The 13,780-nt window shown below is 41.9% G+C and overlaps 1 protein-coding gene across 2 annotated transcripts in view; it reads left to right on the top strand.

Annotated features, from left to right (window-relative positions):
* si:ch211-278a6.1 (SRC kinase signaling inhibitor 1) overlaps window positions 1-13,780 on the top strand; it is a 52,843-nt gene that overhangs the window by 15,945 nt on the left and 23,118 nt on the right. The window contains exons 7-14 of one of the 2 annotated variants that reach the window (XM_038703946.1): window positions 5,355-5,550; window positions 6,300-6,311; window positions 6,773-7,068; window positions 8,795-9,618; window positions 9,841-9,942; window positions 10,366-10,493; window positions 12,316-12,336; window positions 13,030-13,190. In XM_038703946.1, coding sequence (XP_038559874.1) covers window positions 5,355-5,550; window positions 6,300-6,311; window positions 6,773-7,068; window positions 8,795-9,618; window positions 9,841-9,942; window positions 10,366-10,493; window positions 12,316-12,336; window positions 13,030-13,190 — 1,740 coding nt within the window. The remainder of the gene's footprint in view (window positions 1-5,354; window positions 5,551-6,299; window positions 6,312-6,772; window positions 7,069-8,794; window positions 9,619-9,840; window positions 9,943-10,365; window positions 10,494-12,315; window positions 12,337-13,029; window positions 13,191-13,780) is intronic. The other variant, XM_038703955.1, reaches the window with a different exon arrangement.

A 13,780-nucleotide genomic window follows, 5' to 3' on the forward strand; every position in this document is an offset into this window, starting at 1 on the left:
TTCTAATCAGATGTCATCGTGCTGTTGAGGTAGGCCACATAAGTTTTGATGGACGGACTGTAACATTACAAAGTTGTTGTCTTCTTTTAACGTGAAATAATCCCATATTTTGGACACTTTCTTCTTCGTCCCTTGCTATTTTCTCTCACCACTTCGTAATCACGTCGTGGGCGAAGTGTGGCAGTAATAAATGTCGAATGTGCGAAACAGTGTGCTATATAATTATTTGCGTCAATGCTTTTTTGTAATTGAATTAATCGATTTAAAAGATGAATCGTTTCAGCCCTAAAAGCAGCTCAGCAAGAATCAAAAGGGAGCTTTGGGAGTGGTGGGAGATGATAAAAGAGTCACAGGGGATAAAAAGTAAAGAAAAGAAGGAAGACAACTGGAGGCAAATCTTTTGAATAAGAGAAAGCTATCATTAGAAGGAGAAACAAGAAAAAGTTAGAGGATAAAATAATGGATATGGTTAAGGTTGTGATATTAACCATTTAACACCTGTCTCTCAAGTAATATCCAGGAGCCAAACACTTCGCTGTCTGATCACACATATTAAGCTATCTGTGAAATTTCTGGATTACCTATATCCTCTTTTTGCTCAAGTTCAGTAGAATATCATGTCAGTTTAACAGGGAAATTAGCACATTCAGGGAAAACATCAAACATCCTAGCAAAAAGATTCTAGCTGAAGCAAATGTGCAATCAGCTTACCTCTGGATTAAACCATCCAATTACCAAACCACAACCTAGACAATTACAGTCTTGCTAGTATGATTTTTTGGCTGTCTAAATCATCCATATTTGCTCTTCTGCTTGTTGCATGTGCAAGACTGTCATATAATCTGTTGAAATTTTGCACCTTAAATTTGTTTTACCTTTTTAACACTGCTTATTTAAATCTGAACTGCGACTTTTGTGCTCACACTGTATGAATCAATGGAACGGCTGCAACCCGGTTGCTTGTACTGAACTTAAACAACAACAACCACGACCTCAACTATCTAACCATTTCTTTGTGCAAGTCTACTATGAAGGAAAAGTAAGACGGAAAAATCTGAAGCCGCAGATGGCTGATGAAGCAGACAATATGTAATGTATCACAGCAGTCTTAAATAATAATATTAATTAATATTAAAACAAATTCATTATAGTTTATAACAGATCTTTTGTCAGCAGCCGTGTGGGAAATCGGACCATGGAACTGCTCAAACAGCCAACCAAAAATTTTGACATAACAGAAATCCCTCCGAGAGCCATATCGTTGATGATTCAGACCTTGTGACCCCGCCCCAAACAGCACATTAAATGACAAATCATCTGACAGATATCCAGCCCGATTGTAAACTTAGTTGGCGTAACCAATTTAGGGACATGTTCTTAGAACATGACATAATATCTTTTCTAAATAGTTTACTGATACTTTTCCATGTAATTGGCCAAGAAGCATCCACACTGTGTCATTACAGTATGTATAGATATTTTTATCTCTTTGCATCTTTCACCAAAACATTCTGTGGGTGAACTGCAAATCAGTGTTTACATTGACTTTAATATTGAAGTCTCTGTGACCCATTCTACAAGGTTAAGAGGTTTCCAGACAACATTGAAGTGTCAGATGTAGTTTGATGAGATGTTCTCTCCCAAACATAAAAAGCCATATACCAAGGCTACCATCTCTTGACCTTAAAACTGTGTGTGCGTGAATGTGTTCATGTCTGTGTATACAAGCACACGAAACAAGAGACAACATGGTGGGTGGTTGCATTGAATTTAATGCGGTTTATAGCCTAAGGTCTGTGTCCCGCTTTCCACTCCATTCGCTTCTGTTCTGTGTAAGATCATCCTGTTCCTTACTTGTTCCTCTCTTCCGCCGTGCCCTTATAACAGTGTAGAGTTCTCGACAGTAATTGAGTGCTGTTGAAAAAGTCTGGATGGAGGGAGGGCAGGAGGCAGGTGTAGAGGAAAATGAGAAGGAGGTAGAACCAGTTTCCCTCAAAGGCAGCTGTGAACAGTATTGTGTATAACACTGGCATGTCTAGCAGGACCAGATGCATGACCAGATGGTGTGTTCACATATAATATTTACAATGCAAAATTATTGCAGAGATAGATTTTCAGTTGTCGTATCACAAAAAACGGCAATATGGAAGTCAATGTTTGGAGCCTGTTGTAACAAGGCAAGCTGACTAAGAACATTGGGGTTTCATTGTCTTGTTCAGCAGCGCGTTCATTAGTTGTTGAGAGACTTGAAATAAAATACTCACATACAATAGTAGAATGATTCAAGATGGTTGCTCTGTGTTTCTCTCTCAGCTTTGGAGTAGAAATGAACACATAGTCCATAAAAAATCTTCTTTGACATGTTTTAGACATGCCAGATCTATTTATGGGTGTCACTGAGTTATAGTGTCCGACTGGGTCAGGCAGCTGGATCCAGGTCATTAGTTTGGTTCTAAAGAAACACAGTGTTGGAGCAAGTCTAAGATCAACCTGTACTTTGAAAATGCCCTAGGCACATGGAGGAGATTTCCATCTTGGGACAGGAAAGATCTGCTGGTATTGTAAACTGACAGCATGTCTGAAATGTACTGCAGAGCCGGACCAGCAAGTACTTTGTAAACCAAGAAGAGTGTTTTGAATTGTATCCCAAAAAAATACAGGTAGACAGAGAAGGTTTCGGAGGACTGGAGTTACGTGGTCTAGTTTACAAAAGAATGGATTCAAAAAGGAACTAATTCATTAAGAAGATTCAGTACTCGATTGAGACAATGTGAATGAACCCCAACTTTAAATATACCTGATGTAAAGTACTGTATCTAACCCCTAATGTTTTGTATCTGTCTGTAGCTGGCCAGAATATGACACACTGCAGTACGTGCCACTCCTCTGTGGTGCTGTTGGCTGTGTTGTTGTTCAGTGTGGTCACAGTTTAGATAAATGACCCTATTAGAAAACATGGTGGGGGTTATCTGTCAGCATCACCGTCCCTCTGCGTGCTCAGACACTGTCTGCCAACACTATCACTGAACACCCCCACTATTATTCTGTGTGTGTGTGGGTGTGTGTGACTGAATTATGTATGATAGTGACAGAAGGAGGGTACATTATAAAAAGGATTGTTCCGCTTCTCAGTCCTGATGGGGGTTTCTAATTTGCCTTGTAAACACACACGTGATAGCAAAGCAGGTAATTGAAAGAGCAATTCACCAGTGATAGTAGTAGTTACATGTCGCTAGGGCCCATTTAGTTTAGATTACTGTAGTGTAGCAAATATTTGTCAGTTAATTGACTGACCAAAGTTTAATCAGCAGTCATTTAACTTGCTTGTTTTGTTTAACAGTCCATTATCCAGTTATTTAGTTTAATTATATAAATCAGAGAAAACCAGCAAAGTGTCAAAGTTTCTTTTTCCTAGCATGACAAAGGCATGACCCACCCTACTCTGCCTCTGATTGGCCCACTCTGATATTCTTACCCTAACCTTAACCAGTCACATTCCTCTTGCCTAAACCTATCCTACCCAACTAACAAAGGCAACGAATACTAGTCAGTCGCAGGCAGAGGCCATGCCTTCTCCATCCCAGGGAAAAAATTATTGCGTCCCAGATATGGGCACTGCCATGTTGAGCTGGTGACATAATTTGGTGCCTGAGTCTGTGCAGTAGTGAGCTGCGGTATTAAGGTCCAGCCCGTACACCCAGCAGACTGAATCACATAATTTTATAGCATCAAATAACTAATTAAAGTTTAAATTATAAGAAAACAGTTGAACAAACATTAGCTATCTAAAATAAAAAAAACATCTTTGCGATAATAGATTTGACCTGCTTTTAGATTTTTTTTTTGTTTCCTTTACTGTAGCCTTGGCTTCACTTTTGGGGAGCTGCCATGTTGTCCAACTTTATATACAGTGTTGTTATCCCAGTTATCAAGCAAGACTTTGTCTATAAAGCCCCCCTAGTGGCTCTTTGAGGCTCTACATGCTAATATTTCTTAATTAGCATGAAACACAAAGTAAGGCTGAGGCTGATGGGAATAAATGTCTTTACAAAAGTTGTTATATTTGAGTCTGGACCAAAGTGGCATTCCCATCCCAGGCCTTTTGCATGGCTAGAACTAAAAATCATTTGCTAGTTTCAGTTTATCCAATATGACACACTTTTTTCTGATTTTATATCATTGGAAGCTAAATAACTTTGGATATTGGACAGTTGGTCAGACAAAACACGTAATTTGAAGATGCCTGTTTGGCTTGAGATGGGATTTATTTTACAATTTATTTAACATTTTATGGACTAAACAATTAATAAATTAATTGAAATCTGTATGAATGTAATCTCTAGTTGCAGCCCTAGTTTACTGTGTAGTATGACCCCTTGTCTTATTGCCCAATTAACACGATCATAAATGGATGTATCAGTCTGTTCTGTGTAGTTCTGCTGAGAGTCAATGAGCGCAGAGATGGCCCTCTGTGTAGCTTCTGTCAGACTCTCACATTAATTAAATACTAGATTAACGAAAGCCACAGTAGATCCATGCTGCAGTTTGGCTCAGGCAGAGAAGCGAGAGGAGGAAATCCTTGGAAAGGGGTGAACAACTGTTGTGTTCATGGTGCAAGGAGGAGGAGACAGGCACAGCTACGGTGCTGTGGCTAAGGATGTGCCTGCCTCTGCCATCCAAACAATCAGCAGACAGCATTCTGGGAGCTCATTACAGCAGCCTCTAAGCTGGAGGAGACGCTACAGCGGTGGGGGATCAGGGAGCCAGTTCAGTGAGCTCAGCCCCAGCTGCACTAACAGTCTTTCAGTGAGAGACGCTTGGGCATAGGCCGGCAGGATAAACCCACAGTGACAGCCCAGGATTTGCATGAGCTTCTCCTCCCATCCCACAAGCACTCGTTTATAGTTCATAGCGGCACAGGGACGAGAGTTTGGATGATGCCGTGTGGGAGGTGTGCAGAGTTGAACAAACATGACACAACTTACACTAAGCTGGAGCACAATTTCTGGCTTCATTTTGCTCCTTACCCACCGTAGGCCATTCATTAAGGCGGATACCCTGGAGTGCTGTACCATCTGAGAACAACTATATTATGTTTTTCTGCTGCAGCATTCAAATGATGTCCGATACCGTGACGCTAGTAAATTCTTAGTGAATGGCTGGTAGCTAAACCATTGTCAAGGTCTTGTTAATCTTGTTATGTGGTTCATTGTGTGATGTCTCATTGTCTGCTCACTGTCTCTTTTCCGGTTAGTCTTACTCCATCTGCCCCATCCAATCCATTCTCTCCGCTTTGATTTCACCTCTTAGTAAATGATTGTGTGTCTTTCTCCATGTGTCCTCTCCTACTGCAGAGTCGCAGCCCACGGCATTCCCAGTCTACCCAGTCTGGGCTTGCCGACCAGGCCGCAAAGCTGTCCTTTGCCTCCGCTGAATCCTTGGAGACCATGTCAGAAGCCGACATCCCCCTTGGGTTTAACCGGATGAACCGATTTCGCCAGAGCCTGCCGCTGTCCCGCTCTGCCAGCCAGAATAAGCTACGATCTCCAGGTTAACATTTGAAGCACTGCTGGCAGGCTCTGTCACAACATGCTGGTCGGACTCAAGGCAGATTTGCAGCTGTCTGTTTACCTCATGTAACTGGTGATTTGAATCGCTGTGCTTACAGAGAATGGGAGGAAGTGTTACACTCTCACCTAATTTAGCTTAACAGTTTTAGTTTAGTCTAATTGCTCTGCTTAAAGAGAACTTTTTGAAATGGCTAGATAATTTATAACAAGTTTATTATGTTTTTTCAAGAAACACAATATGTTCCTAATATATTCACTCAGAATGTGTGAGCAAACTTTGTTTCATGAAATGCAGGTTACTAGGAGCTTGAAAGTATACTTCATTAAGTGTAGAATTATTAAAGCATACTATTTAGTTTAGGAAGCTATTTTGGTGTCTGTAAAACTGTGTTACATACAGCACTAAGTGTATGTTTTTGCAGGGAGTGTAGAGAGAGTTAGTGTGAAGCTGATCCAGACTCATAAAGACCAAGGTGTGGTGTTACTTCGGATACAGTGAGATACAAAAAAAAGTGGCGGTAAACTAAAGTGGCAGTGACTGATGAGTTCAGACAGAAGTAGAACAGCGAAGCTGCCAGTCTCTCCTCTCCATGTCTCTTTACTAACCACTTTCCTTGTTTTCTTCTCTCCCCAACTCGTCTGCAGTATCTCACTTATTTTGCTTGAATTTTAATCACTGGTCTTTCTTTGCTTTGTTTGTTCTTTTTGTTTGTCCCACGGTGTATGAAGATGAATATTCAGGTTAGTCAGGCATCAGACTCATCTTTACCTATAAAATCAAGGGTTGCAGCATCTGACAAAGTTTCCATGAAGTGAGGATATATTTGGGTAATCATATATGTTATTGCTAGGAAGTTACTTTTTTTTTTAGTAGTGATAAAAATTCAACCCTCCTTAGACATGCGTATTTGCACCTTAGCTGCAAATACTCACACAGCCACCACAGTCCTGTCCTCACATTCAGAAAGAATTACTGGTGTTTACTCTTTCAGTGCTTATTCACCCTTATATCTGATGTTAAAATTCACATTCTCATATACCAAAAGGACAGAAGATTTTGATCTTAATTGACTGTATCTGACACTACATTTGACACTATATCTTTCAAACTTTTGACAGAATTGCTTTTCTAGTTATTCTTTCCATCCACTAAAGCTGTCGCCCTCTGACTCAACCGTCTCTCCCATATCACTCTATTTTAGGCGTGCTGTTCCTGCAGTACGGAGATGAGACACGTCGGGTGCACATCACCCATGAGCTGAGCAGCATTGACACACTTCACGCTCTCATCGTGCACATGTTCCCTCAGAAGTTGACAGCAGGTATGCTGAAGTCCCCCAACACGGCCATCTTGATCAAGGATGAGGCCCGCAATGTCTTCTATGAGCTGGAAGACGTCCGGGACATCCAGGACCGCAGCATCATCAAGATTTTCCGCAAAGAGCCCATTTATGCTTCCTACCCTGCTGCTGCACACCTGGCTAACGGAGACCTGAGGGTGAGTAGAAGGGAGCTGGGGGAGTGGGGAGGTAAAGAGGGCAAACTCTTGCTGTCTGATCTCCTGCTAGTCTGATGTCTGACAACTGAGCCGTTAGGGACATCCACTACTATTCTGTGACTCTGCGTAAAGCGGAGCTGTGTGCTCCTTTAGCAAATAGTGTTTTTTTATTTTTATGGTAACTTTGACAGGCTGTTGCAGTGTATGTGGGTTAGTAATTTAACAGGTATTCCTCCTGGAGATGTATTTTCTTATCTTCAAGTAGGCCATCTGTTGCTGTGCAGACACCAGAGAACAATGTTCCTCTGTGAAATGAGCATATTTTAACATCTGAAGCTATTTCTGCTTCAGTGAAGATCAAGGAAACCAGGGGGAAACGGTTTTTTACGTTATTTTATACAAAACCCTGCTTACCATCTGCATTATTCACACAATACTGAGAATACAACTGCTATTAACCATGCAAACAGGCATGACGGTTATGCCTTTGTATATTGTGTGTGCATGTATGTTTGTTTATGTGCATGTTTGTGCCTGGGTATACAAGAAACAGAAAAGGACAAAGCAGTGAAGACACAGCTGACCAGCACCTATAAACTGCACATATACATTTTAATGCACCCTCAAACTGAGGGTGATTGATACTAGGAAATCTTCAAGGCATGATTTGCAGCAACACTTTTACTGGCCGAATCATCAAATGGTACCCATCATCTTTCACAGTAAATGTCAGATGCACAGTCCATGTTTTTTTAAAGCAGGCTGCATCTTAACAAGCATTTTGCCATTAATTTGCTCCTGTGCATGTTCTGTGTCTGTTGCTGTCTTGTGGAGCAACTTGAGGCTTATGCTGTGTCTGTTTTGTTGCTTATTTATCTTTTGTCTATACAGTTTGTGCAAACCAAATCACCATATATAGCTGTGTGAATATACAGTATGTATATGAATTTGCCCGTGGGCATAAATGCTCAGCAGCACAAATTCCTTTGTCACGCTCCAGTATTTTCTGTTTATAACATTGTGCCGCATGATGAGGTTAGCTAGGATGCTGAGAAGCAAATGAAAAGAAGAAAAACAGGGATGAGTTAACCAACGAAAGTAGTTATGTGACAAGGGAAAACAGAGTATTTGGTTTTTGAAAGCTGTGGAAATGAAATCACAACAGGAGTAAAACCGAGGCAGAGGTGGGTTGAAAAAAAGCATTGAGGCATGTTAGACGTAGACGTTATAATGCTCTACAAAGAAAGGCAGGTAGTCAAAACCGTGTGGAAAATGTTGGCCATTGAGATAATCAATCCTCACTACGAATGAGTAGCTTTGTCTCCTGCATTCTGTCACCACTCTACTAAATAGAATAAAAACATATTGTAGGTTCAGGTTTGCTTGTATTGAATACCCGCTTGTAGTAATGTAACGAAAAGGCAATAACTTGTGGAAAGGGAGTTCAGTACAGAAGTGTGACCTCTCTTCCAATTTGGCCTTTTTCTTTCATTTTGTCACTGGCCTAATTAAAAAACCAACAATCCGCAACAAAGAACATTTTTAGAGACTCAATTCTGCAATTGGAAGAATAATTGGTCTTTTGAGAAATTAATCATCATCTGTGACGGCCTGTCTGGTGTCAGTCAGATCTTAGTGGTCTTCATGTCAAACTGACACATGGGAAAGGCAGTGCTCTCAACCGTAGGTCTCCATGGTAACCTTCATCCCTTCTCCTTCATTTCAGAGGGAGATGGTGTACTCCTCTCGTGACTCCTCCCCAACTCGCCGCCTCAACACCCTCCCATCCTCTACGGCCTCAGCGTCCTCTGGCTCTCCATCCCGCTCACGCCTCTCCTACAGTGGGGGCCGTCCTCCTTCTTTTGCTGGGTCCCATCCCCAGCATGAACAGCCCCGACATGCCCACCATCCCTCAGCTGGCCACGGTGCCAATGCAGGCCTGTCTCCCTCACCCAGCGCCATCCTGGAGCGTCGCGATGTTAAGCCTGACGAAGAAGTTTCTGCAAAAAACATGGCCCTGATGAAGAACGAATCGCTGTACGCAGATCCCTACAGCCTGATGCACGAGGGTCGCCTCAGCATCGCCTCCACCCAGTCATTAGCTGCCATCGGAGACCCCTTTAGCTTCCCTGTTTCCAGTGGCCTGTACCGTCGTGGCTCTGTGCGCTCACTTAGCACCTACTCAGCCGCTGCTCTTCAGGGGGACTTGGAGGACTCCCTCTACAAGCCTGGAGGTTCGCTCTATGCTGACACATACTCCTCAGCCACGCTGGGCATGGGTTTTCGCATGCCGTCCTCATCCCCGCAGAAAATCCCTGACATGCAGCTCAGGGACAGGGACTCGTATTCCAGCTCACCCAGCAGAGCCTCACCTGTCAGGCAGACTTTCCGCAAGGACTCAGCTTCCTCCTCTGTATTTGTGGAGAGCCCAAAGTCAAGGCCCAGCTCCAGTTCAGAGCCTCTGTGTCTGACAGCTGGGCCTGGGGATGGTGGCAGGGCCACGCCTGGTTTTGGTTCCTCAATGTCTGGACAAGACTGTGACAGCAGCAGGTCAGTAGGACTCTGTGTGGTGAATTTCATTAAAGTATGTTGTATTATTTAAAGAAGACAAAAGCATTTTTCTTAGGTTATCTATTTTTCTTAGGGTTAAGGTTAGTTTTACAGGCACTTTTGAAGCTTTACTGCTTACTCTACAGCATTGTGTACATTTATGCATTTTTTATTCCATGTAATCAGTGTTTGGCGATACCTCTGTGGCATTACATTTTGCAGGGATCATCGTCTGGAGCGTATGGAGGCAATGGAGAAGCAGATAGCCAGCCTTACTGGCTTGGTCCAGAGTGTGCTGACCAGAGCACCAGACAGTGACAGCACGTAAGGCTCTCCATTATACCACATAAACCCACTAAAACTCACAGATACAGCTTCAGCTCAGACACATAGGCAGCATTATCGACATGAAAAGCAGCAGGTTATTATCAGAGCCATTATCAGCTCCATAGCAGTGAAGTGGTACATTACTTTGTGCGAGCACAGCACAAGTACAGAGCACTAAACATTAGCTGTAGGGCACAATGCTATTGATTTATGTGTTGATACACGAGATGTTTAAGGTACCTTTTTAAAATTCCTCATTTACATTTAACATTGTTATCATGGCATTTCACCCTCATGAACACAATAGGGGCTCATTAACAAGAAGATAACTTGTTAATGTAATCAGTCAGATAGTGTCCAGCAGTAGTGCTGTTAGCGTTAGCACTGTAATTGCCTTGCCCTGTGGCCGTTGATCCTCAGATGCGGCCTGCTGCGTCTCTGCATGATGGCGGGCTGCCCTCCGGACCAAGGGACGGAGTTCTCACGGCCATTACCTTTCTCTTCCAGCGAGAAGACCGAAACCAACAGCGACGGCTCCGCCACTGGAAGTGAGTACATCAGCTTAATCGAGACCCATGAACAGTTACTCAGTGCGCTGTTTAAAAATTATTTTACAGTTTAATTTTCTTGAAAACAATTTTACTGGAATTTGTAGAGGATAATGGACAAAAACAATGCTATGATAGTGACCTTGTGGTTTATGACACATTTTTCTAAATTTGACAATGCTCTCACAATTGGAGGGAAGACAGCATGTTATCAGTCCAGGAAGCTGCAGTCTTGGTTAGAGTTGTGGATTTGGGCATCTTGTCCGAATCAGGGGGGAAAAAACCTTGTTGCCTTTTAGTTCTGGTCCAGTTTGTGCTCACCTTGACTTAAGTAACAACAAGAGCTGTGAATATGTAGTCATACAGCCTAACAGGTAACTCATTGATGGGACAGTTTTGGTGACAGTCATCCTGCTTCACCAGCACATCATCAGGACACATCTGGAGAAATCTAATTCTGGTGACTGCTAGCAAGTCATGCAGCACTTTAATGCTTCTTATGTATATATTTATATTCACTAGTGAAGTAGGATACAAGCACAACAGAGAGCAGTTTAAACAGCTTTTGATTGTCTGATTGATTTGGATTCATGCATTTACCAAATGTATTACCTAGATTGCTTATTATGGATTGTTTATCACAAGTCTGCTTCCTGAACTGTTTAAAATCAGCAGATGGGTTTAATACTGTAGTAGTCCAGCTTTTGAAATCATACTAAAATCACATAAATACGAATGAGAAATCATGTGGTTGGTCGGTTTGCTTTTAGACCAGCCCAAATGAAACAATCAAAACCAGAGTTCGTTTAACCCAACCAAAAAGGTTACGTGTGAATGCTCTCTTAAACACTCATTGAGGAATTCTGCGAGATGTCTACCTCATTCATCTCTTTCTCTTTTCCTGTTTCACTTTCACTATCTTTGTCTTCCTCCAGCTACTGAAGTTGAAGAGTTTCATTCTAAATTACTCATCACTATTTGAAAGCACTGTTAAAAACATTATGGCTGGTCAGAATTTGGTTTTGCTCTGAATGTACTTGAAATGGACAAATCTGCTTTATGGAATTGGATACAATTATTCTAAGTCACTTTGAAATAAAGCATCAGCTAAATGTAATGTAATGTCGCCTTAATAGGCACAAATTCAGGAAACGAGGTGGGGGGGAAGCTGGCGAAGCTCTGTTAAAACCAAAAAATCTTTTACCTTTTAACAGCGTGGAGCTGTTGGAGGTGTCAAACAAACAAACAAACATACAAGACCGTTAACAAAACCTAGTGTATGAGTTAAAAAGACAGACAGCTTTGAAGTATTTGAATATTTATTTTTTCACTATCTCTGTACTGGGTGAACAGAGATTGATTTTTTTTGTTTAAGTGTATTTCTCAAAACATCAGCCTGTTACTTGAACATACAAAACAACATTTTTCAGCGTAGAATTTTTACAGTACTGACAAAAATCATTTTACTGAAGCATTTCTGAATAAAACCCATTATCCTCCTGCTTTTCTTTTATTCCTCTCATCTCTTTTTATTGCCCTTCTTTCTCCCGTCCATAATTTTGTAACACCGTTTTGGCACAAACAAACCTTTTTTTGTGACCAGACCTGACCAAGGACACAGTTGCTTCCTCCCAAATTGACACACTGGCAAAAGACTAAGCCATCACCGGAGTCATTTCCTCTTTTGTAGTTGATAAAAATGCTCTCCAGGAATCACCATTCTGTAAAAAATTTACTTTTAAGAATTCCTTCTTCCTCTTTGTCTCTCTTATCACCCCCTCATTAATTTCTCGGTAACTGGCTCACTCTCTCTATATTCCAGCTGGACGGCTGAAGCAGAAAGGTAGTTGCCATCTCCTATTCTATCACCCTTTTTCTTTCTTCTGTCTGACATCTCTCCTGGCTCTCTGCTCTCTGTATGGATGTGTGGTGTTGCTGGGTAGCTGGCGGTGTCTATCCTCACGTTTTCCTCCTGGCTGGTTTCCCGGAGTGCGGATCCCCCTCGTCCTGTCTGTACTTTCTGAATTTCTGCTTCCTTTTTTTTCCTATGGGAATCTCAGAGGGTTGTTCTGTCACAGACTAGGCACTTCTTTATAAATGTGTATGTGAGTGTGTGTGTAAGGCTTATGTGTGTGTGAGAATCACTGGCCATACTCACAAAGCCCTGTGTTAAGATAAGAGCATGGTTATCCCCCTATGTGTCACTTCTGAATAGACTAATTGCACTTCCGTATCGGTTACTAATAGCACGAGCTCACGTTTCTCCCAGTGGGCTTTTAGACTTTTGTGAATATGGCGGGTTTTTTTGCATTCACACACTGAATTGTTTTATGTGTGTGTGTGTATGTGTGTGCCCAGATTTCCTTTATATGTACATTTCGTTAGACCTTTATGCGGTGTGGGTGTGTATGCGTTTGTGTGTTACTGTTTATACTGTGTGTCATGCTGGCTGACTTTAGATCTCCAGAGCACAGCCCAGCAAACTAACCAATTTGACCTCCTGCTGACCCCCCATGTCCTGCTCTGTGATTGGCAGCTCATACACCGTCTGCACCTCTAGCTCTGATGCCGCCGCCACCTTCTAACACAACCCAGGTGAACAGCGTTAGCCATTTGCAGATGCAGCTCCACCTGCACGGTCTGCAGCAAAATGCCACCGATCTACGCAAACAGCTCACCCAGCTACGCAAGACACAGGTATATAGTACATCCATTGATAAGCCAATATGGCTTTACATATCAATTGCATATAATCTGCATGAGCACGTAATCTACTCCTCTCAGATCCCACGATCCTTTGTGCCAGAGGAGAAGAAAACCTTTTTCCTTTTCACATTCATACAGTCAAAAGGGTAGCACTCAGTTCCACCTAAAATCTTAAATGTTACAGTATGAGCAGCAGAACATAACCGATGTGACCTATAAATAGCCTGCAAAGGATAATTTAAAAAAGAAAATTAAACCAGGGATATCACCTTTGATGCAAAAAAGGATCTAGTAACGTGTGCAGTCATACTGCATATTTTGTTACCATACAACTATTCTCCGATTGGAGAATGTCATATTGTGCAGGTGTATGGAAGGCCGACTGCCGTTTGCAGCGACGTTTATAAAGCCAGCAGGTGATATAACACAAACCACAGGGGTATAAAGCTATAAACATTAAACAGCAGGGAAAATGATAAGAATTATGAACTAATAGGCTTTGTATAGTTTTCTTCCTCTACCCCGACCAAATTCTGTATAATCCACAGACTTCTGAGCGTTAACTGTGAGTCATTAATTAC

The sequence above is a fragment of the Micropterus salmoides genome, unplaced genomic scaffold (genome assembly GCF_014851395.1).
Source record: "Micropterus salmoides isolate LMB-PRFRI ecotype aquatic unplaced genomic scaffold, ASM1485139v1 Ms_hic_scaffold_10, whole genome shotgun sequence".
NCBI lineage: Eukaryota > Metazoa > Chordata > Actinopteri > Centrarchiformes > Centrarchidae > Micropterus > Micropterus salmoides.